A 19,564-nucleotide genomic window follows, 5' to 3' on the forward strand; every position below is an offset into this window, starting at 1 on the left:
TTTTCTTATCATAATGTAAACAAGACGTTTGTGATGTCATAGACATGTGACATGACGTAGAACATGTCATACGAATAATACAAAACAATGAAGTTAGTATCAGCTGACTAGTTATATTTTTAGCACAAAAATGTTTTATAATTAATGGCGATTTTGGTTTATTTACCAAAACTTCTAGAATCCAACGTTAGTTGTTAGTCTGATAGTAGGGCAGTAACAGGGCGTTCCCCCCACAGTCTTTATCTGTTTATCAGTTTTTTTAATATGTTTATCCTCGATGGGGGAAAGTCAAATGCACATCCTAAACATAGAGTAACATCAGTTACTCCGACCCAGTCTCGAGTTGTCTGTTGCATGTGGCAGTTTGGGATATTATAGATTATAATTGCCCGATAATTATGTTGCTGATTAAGTGCTTGCTCAGCAGGAGTTTATACCGTTTATAACACCTTACTCAAGGGCTCTACAGCATACCAGCGGTGGGGATTGTACCCACGACCTCATGTAGTGTAGCAAGTCTTCTTACCACTACACCACACTGCGGGTTAAGTTCATAAACAGGTTAACAGAAATGAGATTTTATGAATATTGCATTGGGCATCAAACAAAATGGTAGTTGTAACTAAATATGACCAATGCATAAACGTTTTTGTTTCTTAGATTTAACAAATAAATTTAAAAATGCAGCAACCTCCTGCCCCACCCCCTGCTTCTTGTCATTCCAAAGTTGAGCTCAGAGTTTCGTGCACGAATCTCCTCGATAAAGATGTCTTCTCCAAATCCGATCCTCTTTGTGCTGTGTTCCTGTTTCAAAGTGGAAGGTGGATCGAGGTATTTACCATGTTTGCTCCATCATCACTAGGAGATTTAAATAAAGGAATATTTATATTTTTTAACTTTGTCTAAAACTTTAAATTAACTTCTAGCTGGCACGAACAGAAATGGTTTTAAACAACTTGAACCCAAACTTTGCCAAAACAATTGTGGTCGATTATTACTTCGAGGAGGTCCAGAAGTTGAAGTTTTCGATCTTTGATATCGACTCTCCGACACAAAACTTGGTCAGCGATGACTTTCTCGGTGAAGTTGAAACTACGCTCGGACATGTAAGTTTTCAAAACTTTACTGAAAATTATTTTATTAGATGATGTTTTTAAACAATACCAACACCGTCAACGTGGTGTAGTGGTGGTGGTGTAGTACCACTTACTACACCACACGAAGTCATGGGTTCAATCCCCATTGATCTCATGCTGTAGCGCCCTTAAGTAAGGCCCTATAAATGGTATAAACTCCTGCTGAGCCAGCACTTAATCAGCAGTTTAATAATTGGGCAATTATAATCTAGATATTATCCCAAACTGCTACAGGCAACTTGAGACTGGGTAGTGGTAACTGCTGATGTTACTCTATGTTTAGGTTGCGCATTCGACTTTTCCACATCGAGGATAAAGAAAGATATATACAAAAAAAAATGAGACAGAATCTTGGTTTTTTCTTGCATGAAAAATAATTAATATTACTTTGAATATAGTAGAGTTGATAATTGGTGAAAGAAGTGTATATATTAGCTACAATCAAAACTTTAACTAACAAATTAATAATTTTTATAAAAGGGTTCTTACATTAAACTTTGTTTCTAGATTGTATCCCATAAAGTGTTCAATTCAAATCTTTTGTTACAAAACAAGGCTCCTGCCGGAAAAAGTAAAATTTCAGTAAGTATGAAAAATATCAGCAAATGTTATAACAAAGCAAATGTTTGTTGCTAAGTTACGAATCCCTCACTTGTTTTTAGATAATAGCAGAGGAACTGGGGGGAAGTAATGAAGTCGCTTATCTCTCGTTTAAAGCAACTGGGCTGGATAAAAAGGTAAGTTCCAACAGAAATATATTAATGTAGTTTACTAAATTATTATTGACCAAATAGAGAACTATGTTTTTATTGCACTCTAATATAAATTCAAACCGTAGTAATTTAATATTGGATTGTTGTTTTATTTTTCAAGCCATATCTTAATTTTATGTTTAGGATTTTTTTGGTAAATCTGACCCCTATCTGGAGATCCATCGAGAAGGACCCGATGGTAAAATGTTGATGGTTCATCGGACAGAGTTCATTAAAAATACTTTGAACCCTACATGGAAACCTTTTAAAATCTCAATGCAGAGCCTTTGTGGAGCAAATTATGACACCCAATTACTAGTTAGTTGTTTTAATTAAATGTTTTTTTGGGCTTAAACATAGAGTAACATTTTTTACTCAGTCCAAGTCTAGAGTTGACTTTGTCAGATTGGGATATTACTGAGTTGCTAGATAAAAACCATTTAGAGTACTATTTCATGGAAGTAATGTGGATCAAACCCAGAACCTCATGTAGTACAGCCAAATTTTTTACCCACTACAACACTCTGTCACTTTAATTGTCAATTTGGTATGATTGAATTAATTGGTTGTGGGTTGTGGTTATTTTTTTTTTCACTTTTGGACAATAACTCATACCCCTTAAATTTTTTCAGATTAAATGTTTTGACTGGGATAGTGATGGATCGTCAGATTTTATCGGGGAATGTAAAACTGCCGTGAGAAGTTTCATGGAACCGAACTCTAAACAAGTAAAAACATTATTTATAACTTGTGCATTTAAAATTTGTGTTAATTAACTTATTAACCTTTGTTTAGTGGGATTGTATAAACCCCGAAAAGAAGAAAAAGAAGGGGAAGAAGTACAAAAACTCCGGAGTTATTATTTTATCTTCGTGCAAAGTGAGTTAAAATATTTTATTTATTTTTATGGTTAGTAGTTAAGATTTTAATGTTTTATTGTTAATAATAAAGACTTTTATATTTTATAGTTAGTAGTAAAAACTTTAATGTTTTTATGTTGTTTCAGATTGAAACAGAGTACACATTCCTGGATTTCATATTGGGAGGGTGTCAAATTAATTTTACGGTAAATTTAATAAAAATTAATTCCATAAAGAATACAATGGTAACATCTTTTAAAAATGATTCAATAATATTAATGGATCGATTTTTGTTGCACTGCTGGCATGTTGTAGCATCTTTAAGTTTGTAATTCTGCTACAGCCAAAAAAACAATTGTTAACTGGTAACAACCATTATTTTCTACAGGTTGCAATTGACTTCACTGGGTCAAACGGTGACCCACGCAACCCCCAGTCACTTCACTTTATGGACCCCCGGCAACCAAACGAATACATCCGGGCACTAAGGGGCGTTGGAGAGGTGTGTCAGGATTATGACTCGGACAAATTGTTTCCAGGTCTGGGGTTCGGGGCTCGAATCCCGCCCCAGTTCCAAGTTTCGCACGAGTTTCCTCTAAATTTTAATTTTGAGAATCCCTTCTGCCAAGGTTCGGTTGGAATTATTTTACTTTTAAAGATGTTAAAGTTTTTTTAGAAACTTAGTGATGTTGATTTATAGAAGGTTGTGATGACAAAACCTAATAATTTTAATAAGCCGCCAAGTTAATGAAGAGAGTAAGGGAAAGCAGGGGGATTAAGTTTATTTTAAAGTTATAACTTGCAGCTATTGCAGTTGTTTGTGGTTATGTTAAAAGAGATTATTAACGTTTTTGTACCACCTACCTTACAGTTAGTTTTTTATTAAATCAAGCACCTCCCTTTTTAATGATTTTCATTTTAGGTATCATAGGCTTAGAGCAAGCTTACCAAACCTGCTTACCCCAAGTTCAACTTTACGGCCCGACAAATTTTGCCCCCGTTATTAATCATGTGACCAAGTTTGCTCAAACCGAAGCTCAAAACAACACCGCATCGGTAAGTACTTATATGGTAAACACTTTTATGTTGTTCAGATAAATATATCTTGTGAAATATTATTTCTAGAAAGCATTAATATTAAATTTTTTTTATAAACCACTTTAAATTGTTTGTTAGAACTACTTTATCCTCCTTATATTAACGGACGGAGTAATTTCCGACTTCCTTGAAACCAAAGATGCGATCGTTGCTGCTTCCCATCTCCCAATGTCAATTATCATTGTCGGAGTCGGTAAGTTTACAGTTTTGTGCCAGGGTCCCAATATATAAGACCTGCAATGTACATCCTGAAACATTGTTTAAGAATTTCCAACAGATCGAGAAATCTTTTAAAATCTTTTTTTTAAATTCTATGAAAATATAATTTAAGAAAAAATTCCTTGTTGAGTTGGGTTTAAAATTATAAAAGAACTTTTTGTTAAATTTTTCCACTAGGTGGAGCAGACTTCAGTGAGATGAATGTCCTTGATGGTGATGAGGTACGCTTGACCGACCGCAGAGGTCGGCCGTGTCAGCGCGACATCGTTCAATTTGTCCCATTCCGAGATTTTAAAAATGTAAATATTTTAGTTATGTGATAACTACATCACTGTTTAAAAAAGTCTCCTTAAATTATTTATTTTTTAAGATTTATTTATGTGGAAAGGTTGAATTTGCAGCCCAATAATAAAGCAACATTTGTTACCCCAAATCTGCCTTCAATTATTTTCTGCAGTTTGGGATATTATTGATTATAAATTACAAATCATTAAGCTGCTGATTTTGTTTAAGCTCAGCCTAATTTGGAACATTTTAAATAGCATTAGCCAAGGGTGTTAGTACATGGAAGCGATAAGAATCAAACTTGAGACCTAATGTAGTGAAAGCAAAAGTGTGGCACACACCACCTGCAAGTCATACAACTGGCCATCTAGCAAATTAGGTTATTATGACATATTGGTTGTACTATGATGTCACAGACATGTTATTTGTAGGCCCCTCGTCACATTTTAGCAAAATCAGTTTTGGCCGAACTTCCAGATCAAGTTATTTCATATTTTCGGTCACGCTCCATTAGGCCGATGAAAGATCCAAAACTAGCCAATCAGAGCCAGTTCGGAAGTACCCCCTACTAGGGTAAGAAATGTGAAGGGTTAGGGGTTGTTAAACTTGTTAATAATTTTACTCTAACCCTTTGCATTTCTTTGTTTTATTTAGAAGTTATTTTGTAACCCTGATTTAAATTTTAGGGAAACCCTGAAAATCTGGCCAAAGCAGTCTTAGCTGAGGTACCAGCCCAAGTAACTTCTTATTTCCGGGCAAGAAATATGGCCCCAATGAAACGACAAACCCAACCAACATTTGCCTGAAACATTTTTTTACCTCAAGTTCGAAACTGAAACAGATTTCAACAACTTCTTGTTTTAAGAATATTTGTATTGTACTAACATCCCAAATCTTAATAATTGTACTAAACACACAGAGAACCTTCGCAAACCAAATTTTTAAACAAACTTCATGTTTTTCCTGTTTGTTCTTATCTTTAATCAAACCTAAATTAGTTGGTTGTTATTTTCATTTTAAATTAACTTACACTTTACCATGGAGTAACTTTTTATTGTTTTCATGCTGCACTATTTCGTTTCAAGCCTTTAAAGTTTCATGTCAACCAAATTTATAAATTAGTGGATTTTTAGTTGAACCAAATTTGTGCTAATTCCTCAGGAACCAACCAAGTTTCCTTATTTGTTAAGTGTTTGTCTGCTGCTTTGTGTATATATTTTATCATGTGTGTTATGAAGAATGGTTTTACAAAGACATCAGTGCATTTTACCAATTATTTTGTAAATATAAATCTATTTTTAACAGAAGTAAAAGATTTTTATGTACCATAAACTGCTAGATTTAAAGAGGATTTTACGTAACAAAGTACAAGCAAATTTATTGGGCCATTATCACCAATGATAACCCAAAATAGCAAAGTCAACTTAAGACTAGTTTGAGGTAATAAATGTCACCACCAGTTTAGGCCATAAACTTAGCTTATCAACAGGATATATATTAACAAAAATATGAATTTAGCTTGAGGATAAAGTATATTAAAATTAGAATGTACCGCTTAAAATAGCCGGTGCCACATTCGAGGTAGTTTGTTTACATTTGTTTTGCTCAACTTTTATTTGACTTAGGCGTTGAATGTAATTTAACAAATTATTGACGTCATTGTTAAAGAAATTTATTTGCTTTTGAACAAAGACTTGGAATAAAATTACGTTAATGTACAAAGTCTGATAAGGATGAAACTGTGTCGAATTGTCTGGCTGTTATCACTACATTTATCGCAATCTACAGACTAAAGTTAGTGTTTAAGGCGTTTTTAACTTAAAATAAATTCATAATTTATAAGATGTCAGATTTAAGTGGAAAGGAATTAAAAAAATGGCGAAAAATAAAACTTAAACTGGAAAAAGAAGATTTAAGTTTATCCTCGATTGAAACTTGCCATGTTGCCGTTGCAAATGGAGGATTGGGGAATGGTGTGGACGTCAAAACATTAGCGGAGAAAGTTAAACAATTTGGCAACATTAAAAATATTGTTTCTCTACAAAATAAATCTTATGCAGAATTAACTTTTTCATCAATAAACGAGGCAGTAAATGTGACAAACAATCTTCAGAGCTGCCAAATAAATAAAACCGGTGAAAATAATATGGCAACGCTGTACTTTTATTTTTTGGTTTCTCTTTCAAACAAAGAAAAAGTAAACAAGGATAAAACAGGGTTTCCAGATGGTTTGGTTCTCCTGGAAAATTTTATTAGTGTTGACGAAGAAAACGAATTGCTAAAAAATATTTTCAAGGATTCTAAATGTTTCAGGGAAACTCTGAAACATCGGACAGTATTTCATTATGGTTACAAGTTTCGTTATGGTTCAAATGATGTTGACCTTACAACCTCTGATGGTGACCTTCCATCATTCTGTGATGTCATAATTGACAAGATGCTAAAGACAGGTCACATGACTCAGAAACCTGACCAATTAACAATTAACATTTACGAACCGGGAGAGGGAATTCCCCTTCATACTGACAATGTTGTTGCCTTTGGTGGTTGCCTAGCAACCTTGAGTCTTGGTTCCCAGATTGTCATGGAGATGAGAGGTCAAAACAAGGATAAATTTGAGATTTTGTTGAAACGTCGAACTTTGCTTTTTTTTACAGGTGACTCAAGATATAAATGGGAGCATGGAATCAAACAACGAAAAACAGATATTTTAACTAATAATGGTGATGTTACTTTGTCAGAGAGGGGTCAACGAGTGTCCTTAACCTTTAGAAAGGTCGTGAGATCATCGGTGTTGCCAAACAATTTTAAAGAAGCGGAAACACTGGAGTTACAGCATGTTCATCACGTTTACGACAACATTGCTTCTCATTTTTCATCGACCCGAGAAAAACCTTGGCCCAAGGTCGTTCAATTTCTTGAAAGTTTGGACAAAAATTCGTTTGTCCTCGACGTGGGATGTGGAAGTGGTCGTTACTTAGGGGCTTCCCCTAATGTGGTTTGTTTGGGTTGTGATCATAGTTTGCCATTGTTGGAGACCTGTGATAAGGGACTTCCCCGGTCCTCATTTGCATGCGACGGGCAAAATATTCCGATCAGGTCTGGAAGTTTCGACGCCTGCATTTGTATCGCTGTTATTCATCATTTCTCGACCAATCAGAGAAGAGTTGCGGCAATCAAGGAACTTTTAAGACTTGTGGCCACTGGGGGGAGGGTGTTGATTTATGTTTGGGCGGTGGAACAGAGATTTAATGAAACTAACTCAAATTATTTGAAGAAAAATTTGGAGGAAAAACCAATGAACCATAACACTGAGGATAAATCATCGAACCCTGATGGTGGAGATCAATCTGTGAACCATAAAATTGAGGATAAACAAATATTAATTCACAAAAATCGAACGCCGTTTGCACAGCAAGATCTTTTCGTTCCATGGAAAAATAAAAAACCCGAAAATAATTCAACTTTTTTAAGATTTTATCACGTTTTTAAACAACATGAATTAGAAAATATTTGTAGGGAGGTTTCTTGCTGTAAAATTGTTCATTCTTATTATGATAACGGTAACTGGGCAGTTATTCTTGAAAAGTTTTAACTTGTGTTTTGTTTTACAGATTTTAATTAAAAATTAGATGAAGTTATGGGGAATGGTTGTACTTCCATTCAAGCAGGTTTGTTATTATGATGTCACAAACTGTCTTCTGTGATGTTTTTTAATAATATTTTTTTTTAGTTAAACTGAACGAGCAAAAGCAGTTGTTGAAATTTAAATTGGTTTTTATCGGTGATTCAAACTCAGGCAAAACCAGTGTGATATCAAGATATGAACTAAACAAGTTTAACTCTGCCTACCAACCCACTCAACTACTCAATATTGTCAGGTAAACTTGCTGTCTCCATCTTGTCTGTATTTTGTTTGTAATATTTTATTTATTTCAGTTTGGTGAAGAAATTTAATCTTCCTGCTCCGGAGTTGATTTCCTTGGAGTTCTGGGAAATCCCCGAACATGAGAACCGAGAGTTTAGAAAATCTTGTTTTAACGAAGCCGATGCTTTTGTTGGTTGGTTATTTGCGTTTAATTAATTAATTAAGTTGAAAAATATTAAAACTTTTTTTTGTAGTTGTTGTGGATGTTTCAAACGAAGATTTTGTAGACGAGGCCCTCCGGTGGAAGCAAGAGGTTGTTAACAGTTTACGACAAAATAATGCAAATACGAGGTATGTTTTGTGATGTAATAATGGTGAATTGTTGCTGTAACTTTGTGATGTAATAATGATGTATTGTTGCTGTAAATTTGTGATGTCATAATGATGAATTGTTGCTGTAACTTTGTGATGTCATAATGATGAATTGTTGCTGTAACTTTGTGATGTAATAATGATGTATTGTTGCTGTAACTTTGTGATGTAATATTGATGTATTGTTGCTGATTACCGATATGTTGTAATGATTATTTATCATGTTAGCGAGATAATTTCAAGTAATATTAAAATAATTGTTGAAATGTTTGCTCATAAAACTAGAAAGTAAATGTTAAAAGGACAAGATTTGTGTTTGATGGGTAAACATTATTTTATTATGACATCATAATCACCCTTGGTGAGCAAACAATCACAGTATAGTGGTTAACGAATGACGACAATGAGGCATTGTTAATGACAATTATTTGTTTTCTAGAAGCTTCAAACCCGGTTTGATCCCAGTTCTACTTCTCGGCAATAAATATGACATCGTAAGAAACTTTTAATTAATTTTCCAAAATATTTTTATTTTTTTTAATTATTTTAAAACAGGCAAAAGAACAATTTATTAAAGAAAATTATTCCTTGTTCTGTGATCCCAATTCTTCAAAAGTCACCTTTGACCTTTCCAACGACCTTTCACATGATGTCCTAAATAATGATGTCATCAATGATGTCACAGGCCATAGTGACCACAATAACTCTTCTGAAAACATTTTAAAAAGTCAGGTTGACACAAAAAATGTTGAAAAATCACCTGACAACAGTGAAAAACCAGCAGAAAATGGTAAAAAATCACCAGACAACAGTAAAAAACCAGCAGAAAATGGTGAAAATTCAGCAAAAAATGGTAAAAAACCAGCAGAAAACAGTGAAAAACCAGCAGAAAATGGTAAAAAATCACCTGACAACAGTGAAAAACCAGCAGAAAATGGTGAAACACCAGCAGAAAATGGTAAAAAATCACCAGACAACAGTAAAAAACCAGCAGAAAATGGTGAAAATTCAGCAAAAAATGGTAAAAAACCAGCAGAAAACAGTGAAAAACCAGCAGAAAATGGTAAAAAATCACCAGACAACAGTGAAAAACCAGCAGAAAATGGTAAAAAATCACCAGACAACAGGGAAAAACCAGCAGAAAATGGTGAAAAACCAGCAGAAAATGGAGAGACACCAGAAGAACCTAGTGAAAAACAGGCAGAAAATGATGGACCACCGGCAGAACCTAGCGGAAAACCCACAGAAAAAAATGATTCACATTCTAAAAACATCGAACAATCACTTGAAAACAGTGAGAACTCAGCAGAAAACGGTAAAAAAACAGAGGAAAATGCTGAAAAACCAAAAGAAAATAACAATTTACCAGTAAAAAATGGTGAAAATAAATCTGCAAATCGAGATAAACCATCGAAAAAAAGTAAAACAAAAGCTAAAAAAACCGAAGCAAGTGGTAAAAAGAAAGCAAATAGTTCTGACAAATCACAGGAAAACAGTTTATCAGAAACTGGTGAACAATCACCTGAAACTAATAAACAAGAAGTAGAAAATGGTTCTACAGAAAGTACTAAAAAAACAGCAGAAAATGGTGAAAAAACAGCAGAAAATGGTGAAAAAACAGCAGAAAATGGTAAAAAACTAGCAGAAAATGGTGAAAAATCAGCAGAAAATGGTGAAAAACCAACAAAAAATGGTGAAAAACCAACAAAAAATGGTGAAAAACCAACAGAAAATGGTGAAAAACCAACAGAAAATGGTAAACAACCAGTAGACAATGGTAAACAACCAGTAGAAAATGGTGAACAACCAGTAAGCAATGGTAAACAACCAGTAGACAATGGTAAACAACCAGTAGACAATGGTGAACAACCAGTAAGCAATGGTAAACAACCAGTAAGCAATGGTAAACAACCAGTAGATGGTGAAAATTTATCAGAAAATGTTAAAACACCAGAAGAAACTGATAAAAATTCATCAGGGAATTATGAAAATACAAATGGTGTAACAGAAACCAAAAACAGTGAAGAAATTTCTGATCAAAAAAATAAAAACAAGAAAGAACAAAATTCTAAAGTCCTAGATTCTAAATCAAATGGAAACCCTGGTGTTTTAGAAAATAATATCTCAGACAACAACGCTAAAAAGAAGTACAAGAAAGTGTTTCCAAAAGATTTAGTCACACCTGAAATTGAAGAAATTATTCATGAAAATGGAAACTCTGAAAATAAAAAGGTGAAATTACCAACCTTTAAAAAATCTTGATCTTTTCTCAAATTTATTTGTTGCAGATATTTGAAGAATCAAAACCTAATGGTTCAGTGATCACCACTGGCTCTCTACTCCCACCTTGTGTTGAAACTCTCGAGAACTTTGCGGAGGAAAATGGATTTGTGGCCGGGTAAAAGCTTTTAACTTTAACCTGTATTTAGAAACAGTTGTTGTTTTACTATCTTGTTTAGGATTCTGGTTCATGCTTCGGACTCAAAGGGGGGAATTCACGAAGCTCTTCACTCTCTGATACGTCACCTAGTGGCCAATAAATCGAGGATAAACTCATTAAAAGCTGACGAAATTTCAATGAAATCTCAACTTAGTGTCGTTCGAAAAAAAAGGAAAAAGAAAATTTCGATGGTCGATGACTTTGAACCCATCCAGGTATGATGTCATAATGGTTGTTAAGTCCTGGGTTTATGTAATGGCGAATTGATCGTGATGTCATAAACATAATATGATGTCATAATGTAAGAAGAATGGTATTAATGTTTTTATAATAATTTCAGGAAGTTGGCATTATTGAAATCGATGAAGTGTTACGAAAATGCAATGAACCATTACAACAAGCTGAGACTATGACATCACAATACAGAGAAGCCATTCACAATTTTAAGCGGGCAAGTTTGCTTCAGTTTAAAGTTTTTTAAAATTACTTTTTCCAAAAAAAATTTTTGGAATTAACAAATTGAATAATTTCAGGAATGTTATAAACACCACGTCACTGGAGGGCGCCAGGTGAGCATTGAGGAATGCATCTCGGCATTAAAAGATTGCCTCAATGCTGCCCCTAGTGACAACAATATTAGAACCCAACTTCTACTCAAAGACGACCAACAAAGTGGGTTTAAATAGAATTAGTTTTGGTGAAATTTTAATTCAACTTAAATTCTGTTTAAAATAAATTCTGTTTAAAAATAGAATTAGTTTTGGTGAAATTTTAATTCAACTTAAATTCTGTTTCTTTTTTTATATTTAGAATTTTTTCTTGTTGCCGTGGAGATGGATGGATTTGTGAACCTGCAAGTTGTCGATGGCAACCATGATGTAGTAGAGACAGTGATGACCTCACAAGGAGTTAGTGACATCATAGACTTATATCAAACCAAGGTTCACCGAGTATGCTGCAATGTTGTGGAGAACGGGGAGGAATTGGAGAAAATTCTGGAGCAACTTTCAAACAAGATTAACGAGACTGAGGAAAAAGTATTTACTCTTTTTTTGTTTGAGATAAAAGTATTTACCCTTTTTTTGTTTAAATTTTTTAAAATCTTTTGTCAGAACTCTTGGCCTCACTACATTAGGTCCTGAGGGGCAACACTAAAAAGAGGGGGTGGAAAGACAGGGAGGAAAGCCCTAAAAGAAGGGAAAGAGGGGCTTAGGTGGAAAGTATTTTGCAGTCATTTTTAGTTAGAAGCGGAGATTGTCAGTGCTTTTTCAATGCCTTTTTGACAATTTCCGCTTTCATCTAAAAATGACCGCAAATTACTTTCCCTTAAGCCTTTCGTTCCCTTTCCTCTCTTCTTGTCTTCCCTTCACCCCCTCCTTTTAGTATTGCCTGGTCCTGAGTTTAATCTTTACTGGTATCACAACAAGTACTATGAATGGTACAAACTTCGGCTGAGCCAATACTTAATCAGCAGATTAATTATCTGGCAATTATAATCATTATTATCCCAAACTGACAAAGCCAACTTAAAACTGGATTGGGGTAACAAATGTCACTATGTTTCCGATATGGATATGTGGTTTAAACAAATTGGCACAACATTAACTAAGGCTTGGCTGTTTCCCATTTTCCATGATCCGTAAGGAGAATTGGCGATTAAAATTAAGGTTAAAACAGAAAATAAATTGAAATTTTATTCAGGCTTGGGATACTGCAGTGGCTGCTGGTCATTCGCAATCAAACGTTCGAAGAATTTTAAGTTCAATCGCTCAGTGCCATGCCAGACTACGTGGCACTATGGCACAAGTCAAAGACACACGTCGGTCAGTCACTTCTACTCAATCAAGAATCAGGGCTTCCCTTTTATTTTAATTCAGTGTTTCCAAACTTTTTTTAAGATTAATAACTCATGACAAATTTATTTTTTTAGTTATTTCTAGTCACTAGTGCAATTGTATATTTTATCACTGTAATATTTTCATATATTTTTAGTGTTTTTGTTGAAATATATTTCACTGTAGCAATTATTTAAGATTGAAGTGCCTTGTTGGCGTTTTATGTTCACACTATGAGATTGTATCAAATTTGTTTTAGTCATTTTAAAGCACATTTAATAAAATGCACCAAAAATCTAACTTTTTTTATATATATATCTTTATTCTCGATGTTGGAAAGTCAAATGCAAACATATAGTTAATTACCTTATAGATTATAATTGCCGGATAATTATGCTGCTGATTAAGTGCTGGCAAAGTAGGAGTTAGTACCGTTTATAGCGATTTACTTGGGCTCTACAGCTTTGTAGGCAACTTCAAATTTTACAGAAAAGGTTTAAAAGAATTTAAAACTTATTGTTAAACTATTTTTGGATTAGTTCTTAAACCACAGAAATAATTTTTAATTTTTTTGTGGTCTGCAAATTTGTTTTGCTGAGGATAAAGTTATTTATTGCGAAAAATGATTCTAAGTACCACAAAAAAGTTGCAAAATCGCCGAAGCGATGCATTACTCTGCATACTGGAGAAAAGTGGAGTTGTTTTCATTTCTCAAAGATTGTCTGATTGCAGTTATTTAATTAAAGAATAAAATAAAATGGCTGAAGAAGTCGATGATATCTTTAAATCTTTTGTATCTGCAAAGTTAGAACAACTTGGATTAAATGGGTATTGAGTTAATATTTTAATGTTATTGTATGTTTAGTAGGGATGTCTATACTATACTGCTATAATAATACCAGAATACCAGCAACGTGGTGTAGTGGTAAGAACACTTGCTAATTGCTACACCACCAGTACACCATGAGGTCGTGGGTTCGATCCCCACTGCTCTCATGCTGTAGCGTTCTTGAGTTAGGCGCTATAAACGGTATAAACTCCTGCTGAACCAGCACTTAATCAGCAGCTTAATTTTAGGGCAATTATAATCAATAATATCCCAAACTACCACAGGCAACTCGAGACTGTGTCGGAGTAACTAATGTTACTCTATGTTTAGGTCGCGCATTCGACCTTACCACTTTGAGGATAAATATAAATACAAAAAATAAAAAATATATAAATAAAGAAATATCTGCAGGTTGTATTTTGTTTATACTACAGGCCAACTAACTACAAGCCTTTAGTGGTTGGGTTGTTATATTTAACAATCTATTCTTATTTAAAAACAATTGGTTTTATGTTTTGTTTCTAGATTGGAAAATGCGAGTTCTGCTCTTGAAATTTCTTTAATGAAATCTGCTTTGGGTAAAGTTAATTTTTACAAATAACATTTTATTTGTTCTTTTGTATTAAACTAATTTAGTATATTTTATTGTTAAGGTTCAAAAAATAAAGAACAAGAAGTTGATGAGAGATCGAAAAAAGATAAAAAACGTGAAAGAAAAAAGAAACACAAGGAAGAGAAAAAAAAAAGAAAAGAGAAAAAACTTAACAGATTGAGTGACAAGGAGTTGAAACTTTTAAATTCTCGCAAAACTAAAACTCCACAAAATAACTGTAACGAAAATGAAATTAAAAAGAAAGAATTAAATTGTTATTTTGAAACTTTAAATAAATTAAAAGAAATTGAAAAATTAAAAATTAATGTTGACTATAAACCAGTTCAAAACAAAACCATTTCTTCTACAAATAAACCATCAAAGGCCATTCAAACACCAGCAGAGACCAATCAAACACCAGTAAAGACAATTCAAAAAACTGCAACAAATAAAGTATCAGAACATTTTACTCAAACACCAACAGAAACCATTCTACAATCAACAGGGACCATTCAAACACCATTAGAAACCATTCAAAAATCAACAGTGACCATACAAGCACCAGTGGGGACTATTCAAGCACCAGTAGGAACCATACATGCACCAGTAGGGACCATTCAAGAATCAGCAAAGACAATTGAAAAACCAACCAATCATGAAGTTAGCCAAATTATTGATAGAACTGATGCAAACAATGTGGCAACAACTGCTGCTTGTGATAAAGTTATTAAAATAAGTGAAAAAGATTTAATGAAAATTAAAGTTCTTTTACCCGATATCAAAACTTCGCTCAATAATATTGAGGATAAAGTCAAAAGAAGAAAACGAAGTAGATCAAGGTTTGTTTATTTTTTAACATAGATTTCGTTTTATTGAATATCTGATCATGTTAGTTCTTATTGTTTTTTTTAGATCCTATTCACACAAAAGGAAAAGTCACAAACATAGATCAAGATCTCGGTATTTTTTATTTCATTTCGTTTTTTTACTCATTTATAAAAGTGAATAATAAATACAATATAATACTACATTAATACAACGTGACAGGAAAAAATAACAAAATCAATTTAATAATTTAAAACATGCCAAAAGTATTAATGTTTACGTAAAGATTTTAAGTATGGCATGGTCACCAAATCTATTTAGAACCTAATTGTTTGTAATTGTTACTTTTAATACTTAACTGTGTTAGGTGTTTAACTATAGATTGTTTTAATCAAGCTCACCACGAAGACACAAACACAGAAGGCGACATCGATCGAGTTCTAGGTAAACTCAAGGTTTGAGGTTCAGTTCCTGTTGACCTTCATTGATTGTTCAACTTAAGTGAAAGGTTTTAATTACTAAAATGTCATTTTATTAAAGGTCACGCGATCGGCATCGACAACACAAACATCATCGGAGTTCACCTGTGATTAGTCGTGGGGATAAAGTGAAGCTGCTTGAGATTGCAAAAGCGAATGTTCTGGCCCAACATAAAGCTGATCTCACTATTGCTAATCTCTCGCATGAGAGCAAGGTTAAAAATAGAAACATTTTCTCTAAACAGATTATATTAAATCCCACAGTGGATTTCCTTTTTATTCCATATTTGTTTTCCTTTAAAGTGGAATGGCCAATTTCATAGCCCAAACTTAAAGTAATATTTGTTAACTCAACCCTAAATTGATGCCAGTTTTGGAAATTAATAATTGTAATATTTAGCCAATTATTATTCCCTTAGGGGGGTTCTACAGCATGTAAGTAGTAGGAATCGAGCCCAGGCCCCTATGTAGTAAGTGTTCTAACCACTATGCCACACTACATTAAGTCCCAGTGGTGCCTATATATTGTAATTATTGTGCTTTAGTGGTAAAATGGATTACAAACAACTTTATTTCAGGCAATGCTTAGATCAGGGGGTGTAACTGTTTCACAACTGACCGGTGTTTGCCAAGACATTGTGGAGGGGAAGAGAGAGGTTATGACGGTTGCTGACACCCCTAAACATCCATTTGCAGTTAAGGAAGCCGCACCAATCTCGATCAAGATAAAGGTAAAGAGTTTATTAATAAGTTTGTATTACTGTTCAGGTTATTGTAAGCTTCAGTTATGGCCTTACGAGCCGAATATACAACTTCGAACTAAGGATGGGTTTGTTAATTGTTCATTAAACCCATAACAGAATGCTAGCCAACCACAATAAACAGCCAATATTAACTATATTTAGCGTTTTAAATAAAATTTTCAACTCACACAGACTCACTACCCCCCTGCAGTGGTGAAACCAATCACCGAGCTATCGAAGACCTTCCCGGTGTCCTCAGGAAGTCAACATCAGAGGAAAGAAGTCCTGGAAGATGTTTATGGGAAGTGGGAGCCGATCATCAAGAAGGAAATTAAAATTGAGGACAAGGTTTGTACAAAGTTTCAACTCTTACCCTAACTTTTTAGTGTTTTTTGTCCCAACTTATTTTATTCGAACCAACTTATCATTTTTTGAGTCTGGTCCCCAATGCTCTCATGCTGCAGCGCTTTTAAGTAAAGTGCCATCAACTAAATAAAGTCCTGCTGATCAAGTAATTAATCAGCAGCCTAATTACCAGGCAATTATAATTATTAATATTCCAAACTACTAAAGGCAATTCAAGACTGGGTCGGAGTAACAAATGTTACTCGATGTTTAGGCTTTAAAGTTGACCTTTTCACACCAAGCATAAATTAACACAAAAAAAACTTGAAATTGTCAAATTTCATGTTTTTCTGCAACTGAATTTAATAAAACTATAAATTTGCACCAATAATTAACCACACTTGAGGGCTTAAAAGAACAAATTGGATCTAACAAAATAATCATCCCAGGTGTTCCCAGAACCAGTGGAGCAAGATAACACGATGTTGATCAAAGATGTGATCGCACAAAGAGTCCACGCAGTCAGGGAGTTGCAAGCAAACCCCACCAACCCCAACGCTATCAAGAACATCGTCGATTCACAGCAAAAAGTAAGCGAAAACTTTTAGATTTGAATATTTTTAATTTTAATTTTTGCTTGTTTAGCTGGATCGTTGGACCACGTCGAAACATGTTCCTGGACAATTTCTTGGAAGCACTGGAGTGCAGCGATTGTGTAAAAGTGAATTTACAAAGGGAAACCCTGCTTGGGCAAACACTGTAAGTTGTCCGATGAAGTAAAGTTGTTAAAATCTCGTTAAAAATAAACCTTCGACTAAAAACCTGAAACAGATTTCTCTCTGTTTTAGGTTTTTGGTTTTAATTGAAATATTTTTCAGGAATTTATTTTAAAATTTGGACGAAGCATTTAAGAAGACTTCAAGATTGGTTTGTGAACAATAATACACATTGTGACATCATATTAATATAATTAAGATGGTGATGTCACAATGTGTGTTATTGAAACCAAATCCTTTTTTTGTTTTTTAGGTTGTAGATCGACTCTGAAGGATTTTTAATAAACTTTTAAAATTTATATTTTTAAAAATTTACAAATGTAACTTATGACACCACAAACATGTTATTTATGACATCACAATAATGTTTTAGAGTTCCTTAAACTCAGGGAAACATGTGGAAGGGATCGGAAAATGTTTGCTTCAAAAAATGGGATGGAAAGAGGGGGAGTCCCTAGGTCGAAACAATGCTGGAATGCTTGAGCCTCTAAGAGTCAGCGTGAAAACCGACAGAAAAGGTAAAAGTTGAGGTAAATCTGCCAGAATTTGATCCAGAATCAACAAAGTTTTGTGTTCAGGTTTGGCATCAATGATGGAAGGTCGTCCGACCCCAAATCAACATCCACAACAACAACCAATCAACAACAACAATGTTGTTCGAGATCTCTCAGGAAAACATCCAGTGAGTGCTCTCATGGAGATCTGCTCCAAGAGGAGGTGGAAAGCTCCAGAATTCACTCTTGTTAATGACAATGGACCAGACCATTCTAGAATGTTTAGATTCAAGGTTTGTTGCTTGTGTCTATTTCAACCAAAAAGTTCTTTTTCTTTTGACACATTGTCACATGGTTCATTGGCAACCCCAATTAGTTTGGATTAAATCAAAGTAAAAGTTTTATTTAATGAACATTTCCTTTAGGTTTTGGTACACGACACGCACTACCAACCAAGCCAATCATCTGCAAACAAGAAAACAGCGAAAGCCACCGCTGCAACTGCAGCCCTACAAGCCATGGGGTTGATCCCAAAATAATTTTTAAATAAAACAAAAGTCGAATAAAATAATGTGATATTTATTACAAAAACAGTTATTTGGCATAAAAGATCTCCACTTAAGTTTAAATCATGATTATAAAATATATTGCACTCAAGAGAGTTTTTCATTATTGCACATCTGAGAAGATCTTAAACTTGGGGTGGAAGGCGGGGAGGAGGTTGCTGTGGAGGTCGGCTCACATCCTCGGAGGGTTTTTTATTCGTCTCGCTCGGAAGAATTGGCATCCACGCTTCTTTGTGGGAACCAGCCTGAATACATTTAATCTTAAATGTTTTATTTGGGTAATATATTATCAGGAATACTTACAAAGAAATAAATGCAACTTCCGATGAGGATAGCAACAGTTCCAAACAATGTTGGCACGATAACAATACCAGGCAGACATAATCTAAATAAAACTTGGTTTTAGTATCCTTATTGTAGCTTCAATAGTTAACAAGTAACCTACACGAGATATATGAAGCCTCTTATAACATAGTTGGAAGGAAAAGGAAGGAAGTCGACAAGTTTTGTGAACAGAAGTTGGTGACTAAAAACAAAGTTGTCAGTGTACATCTAAATGTAATATTTTGAGATTAAACCAAAAGTTTTACCTTCTCTGAACCGTATTTCCTTTTGCTTTTTTACCGCGAGGATATTCAAGGATTGCAATAAACAAACCAATTATTCTAAAAATAAATTAAACTTAATTTTTGTACAGACTAAACTTAAAAGATAAATATTTACATTCCATATATTCCCATGGGAATCCAAAATTGGAAATCGGGAAAAACAGCGCCCCCAATCACAGCGATTATTCCACCCAACAGGAACAAAATCGAACCCTCAAGAAGGGCTTCATTTCCCCACATCGACCACTGAATAGTCCTAACGTTGCTCATTTTGCCCAAATTTAATGAATTAGGGCGGGGTGGACTAAACTTTATTGTTGATTTCCGTTTATTGTTGCGCAAACGTTGTGACCGTAAATTTTAATGTGGACTAATGACCTAAACTTTTTATAAAATACTGCAACAAAAATTAAACAATTAAAATATATTTTTTTAATTCATA

General features: G+C 34.0%; 5 protein-coding genes across 10 annotated transcripts; 4 read left to right on the top strand and 1 right to left on the bottom strand.

The window, feature by feature from the left end:
- The first annotated feature begins 161 nt into the window (after positions 1-161).
- On the top strand, positions 162-5,648 carry LOC145760995 (copine-3-like). Of its 3 annotated transcripts, XM_082574552.1 has the most exons (15): positions 162-612; positions 688-831; positions 927-1,106; positions 1,644-1,718; positions 1,799-1,873; positions 2,033-2,206; positions 2,521-2,616; positions 2,684-2,767; positions 2,895-2,954; positions 3,137-3,377; positions 3,671-3,804; positions 3,925-4,039; positions 4,243-4,364; positions 4,782-4,923; positions 5,037-5,648. In XM_082574552.1, the coding sequence occupies exons 1-14, from the start codon at positions 610-612 to the stop codon at positions 4,920-4,922; spliced, it is 1,644 nt and encodes a 547-aa protein (XP_082430678.1). In that variant the 5' UTR covers positions 162-609; the 3' UTR covers position 4,923; positions 5,037-5,648. The 3 variants fall into 3 exon arrangements, with proteins under 3 accessions (XP_082430678.1, XP_082430677.1, XP_082430679.1); XM_082574551.1 differs by lacking the exon at positions 162-612 and having other exon boundaries at positions 640-831; XM_082574553.1 differs by lacking the exons at positions 162-612; positions 4,782-4,923 and having other exon boundaries at positions 640-831.
- Positions 5,649-5,996: 348 nt separating this feature from the next.
- On the top strand, positions 5,997-13,157 carry LOC145740674 (uncharacterized). The gene is made up of 13 exons (XM_082558497.1): positions 5,997-6,144; positions 7,965-8,021; positions 8,084-8,231; positions 8,290-8,411; positions 8,473-8,569; positions 9,030-9,084; positions 9,146-10,822; positions 10,879-10,988; positions 11,050-11,245; positions 11,371-11,481; positions 11,564-11,702; positions 11,841-12,067; positions 12,732-13,157. Exons 2-13 carry the CDS (start codon positions 7,991-7,993, stop codon positions 12,900-12,902), a joined length of 3,084 nt encoding a protein of 1,027 aa, XP_082414623.1. The 5' UTR covers positions 5,997-6,144; positions 7,965-7,990; the 3' UTR covers positions 12,903-13,157.
- Positions 6,194-7,971, top strand: LOC145742608 (tRNA (carboxymethyluridine(34)-5-O)-methyltransferase alkbh8-like). The gene is made up of 3 exons (XM_082560388.1): positions 6,194-6,485; positions 6,543-7,755; positions 7,965-7,971. The coding sequence occupies exons 1-3, from the start codon at positions 6,194-6,196 to the stop codon at positions 7,969-7,971; spliced, it is 1,512 nt and encodes a 503-aa protein (XP_082416514.1).
- Positions 13,158-13,567: 410 nt separating the features above from the next.
- Positions 13,568-18,629, top strand: LOC145740675 (protein Son-like). Of its 4 annotated transcripts, XM_082558498.1 has the most exons (13): positions 13,568-13,693; positions 14,220-14,272; positions 14,348-15,125; positions 15,199-15,246; positions 15,508-15,555; positions 15,652-15,805; positions 16,169-16,321; positions 16,526-16,681; positions 17,128-17,268; positions 17,324-17,437; positions 17,828-17,972; positions 18,033-18,241; positions 18,374-18,629. In XM_082558498.1, exons 1-13 carry the CDS (start codon positions 13,623-13,625, stop codon positions 18,485-18,487), a joined length of 2,184 nt encoding a protein of 727 aa, XP_082414624.1. In that variant the 5' UTR covers positions 13,568-13,622; the 3' UTR covers positions 18,488-18,629. The 4 variants fall into 4 exon arrangements, with proteins under 4 accessions (XP_082414624.1, XP_082414627.1, XP_082414626.1 ...); XM_082558501.1 differs by lacking the exons at positions 18,033-18,241; positions 18,374-18,629 and adding an exon at positions 17,557-17,605 and having other exon boundaries at positions 17,828-17,911; XM_082558500.1 differs by lacking the exons at positions 18,033-18,241; positions 18,374-18,629 and adding an exon at positions 17,557-17,605 and having other exon boundaries at positions 17,708-17,872.
- On the bottom strand, positions 18,519-19,453 carry LOC145740677 (cytochrome b-245 light chain-like). Its single transcript, XM_082558502.1, has 5 exons — positions 19,238-19,453; positions 19,105-19,179; positions 18,960-19,040; positions 18,818-18,899; positions 18,519-18,759 (listed from the first exon to the last, which is right to left on the bottom strand). The coding sequence occupies exons 1-5, from the start codon at positions 19,390-19,392 to the stop codon at positions 18,640-18,642; spliced, it is 513 nt and encodes a 170-aa protein (XP_082414628.1). The 5' UTR covers positions 19,393-19,453; the 3' UTR covers positions 18,519-18,639.
- Between the last annotated feature and the right edge of the window lie 111 nt (positions 19,454-19,564).

The sequence above is a fragment of the Corella eumyota genome, chromosome 1 (genome assembly GCF_963082875.1).
Source record: "Corella eumyota chromosome 1, kaCorEumy4.1, whole genome shotgun sequence".
NCBI classification, from domain to species: Eukaryota; Metazoa; Chordata; class Ascidiacea; order Phlebobranchia; family Corellidae; genus Corella; species Corella eumyota.

Bases quoted from the DNA above. Each gene is read 5' to 3' on its own strand.
- LOC145760995 (XM_082574551.1), top strand. From the start codon at position 682: ATGCAGCAACCTCCTGCCCCACCCCCTGCTTCTTGTCATTCCAAAGTT. The intron at 1,874-2,032 runs GTAAGTTCCAAC...TTTTATGTTTAG, and splicing joins CAACTGGGCTGGATAAAAAG to GATTTTTTTGGTAAATCTGA. The intron at 4,365-4,781 runs GTAAATATTTTA...TGTTATTTGTAG, and splicing joins CATTCCGAGATTTTAAAAAT to GCCCCTCGTCACATTTTAGC.
- LOC145742608 (XM_082560388.1), top strand. From the start codon at position 6,194: ATGTCAGATTTAAGTGGAAAGGAATTAAAAAAATGGCGAAAAATAAAA. The intron at 6,486-6,542 runs GTGAAAATAATA...TTTCAAACAAAG, and splicing joins CTGCCAAATAAATAAAACCG to AAAAAGTAAACAAGGATAAA.
- LOC145740674 (XM_082558497.1), top strand. From the start codon at position 7,991: ATGGGGAATGGTTGTACTTCCATTCAAGCAG. The intron at 8,570-9,029 runs GTATGTTTTGTG...TTTGTTTTCTAG, and splicing joins CAAAATAATGCAAATACGAG to AAGCTTCAAACCCGGTTTGA. The intron at 9,085-9,145 runs GTAAGAAACTTT...ATTTTAAAACAG, and splicing joins TCGGCAATAAATATGACATC to GCAAAAGAACAATTTATTAA.
- LOC145740675 (XM_082558498.1), top strand. From the start codon at position 13,623: ATGGCTGAAGAAGTCGATGATATCTTTAAATCTTTTGTATCTGCAAAG. The intron at 16,322-16,525 runs GTAAAGAGTTTA...CAACTCACACAG, and splicing joins CAATCTCGATCAAGATAAAG to ACTCACTACCCCCCTGCAGT. The intron at 17,269-17,323 runs GTAAGCGAAAAC...TTGCTTGTTTAG, and splicing joins TCGTCGATTCACAGCAAAAA to CTGGATCGTTGGACCACGTC.
- LOC145740677 (XM_082558502.1), bottom strand. From the start codon at position 19,392: ATGAGCAACGTTAGGACTATTCAGTGGTCGATGTGGGGAAATGAAGCC. The intron at 19,180-19,237 runs GTAAATATTTAT...ATTTATTTTTAG, and splicing joins CCCATGGGAATATATGGAAT to AATAATTGGTTTGTTTATTG. The intron at 18,900-18,959 runs GTAGGTTACTTG...AGTTTTATTTAG, and splicing joins AGAGGCTTCATATATCTCGT to ATTATGTCTGCCTGGTATTG.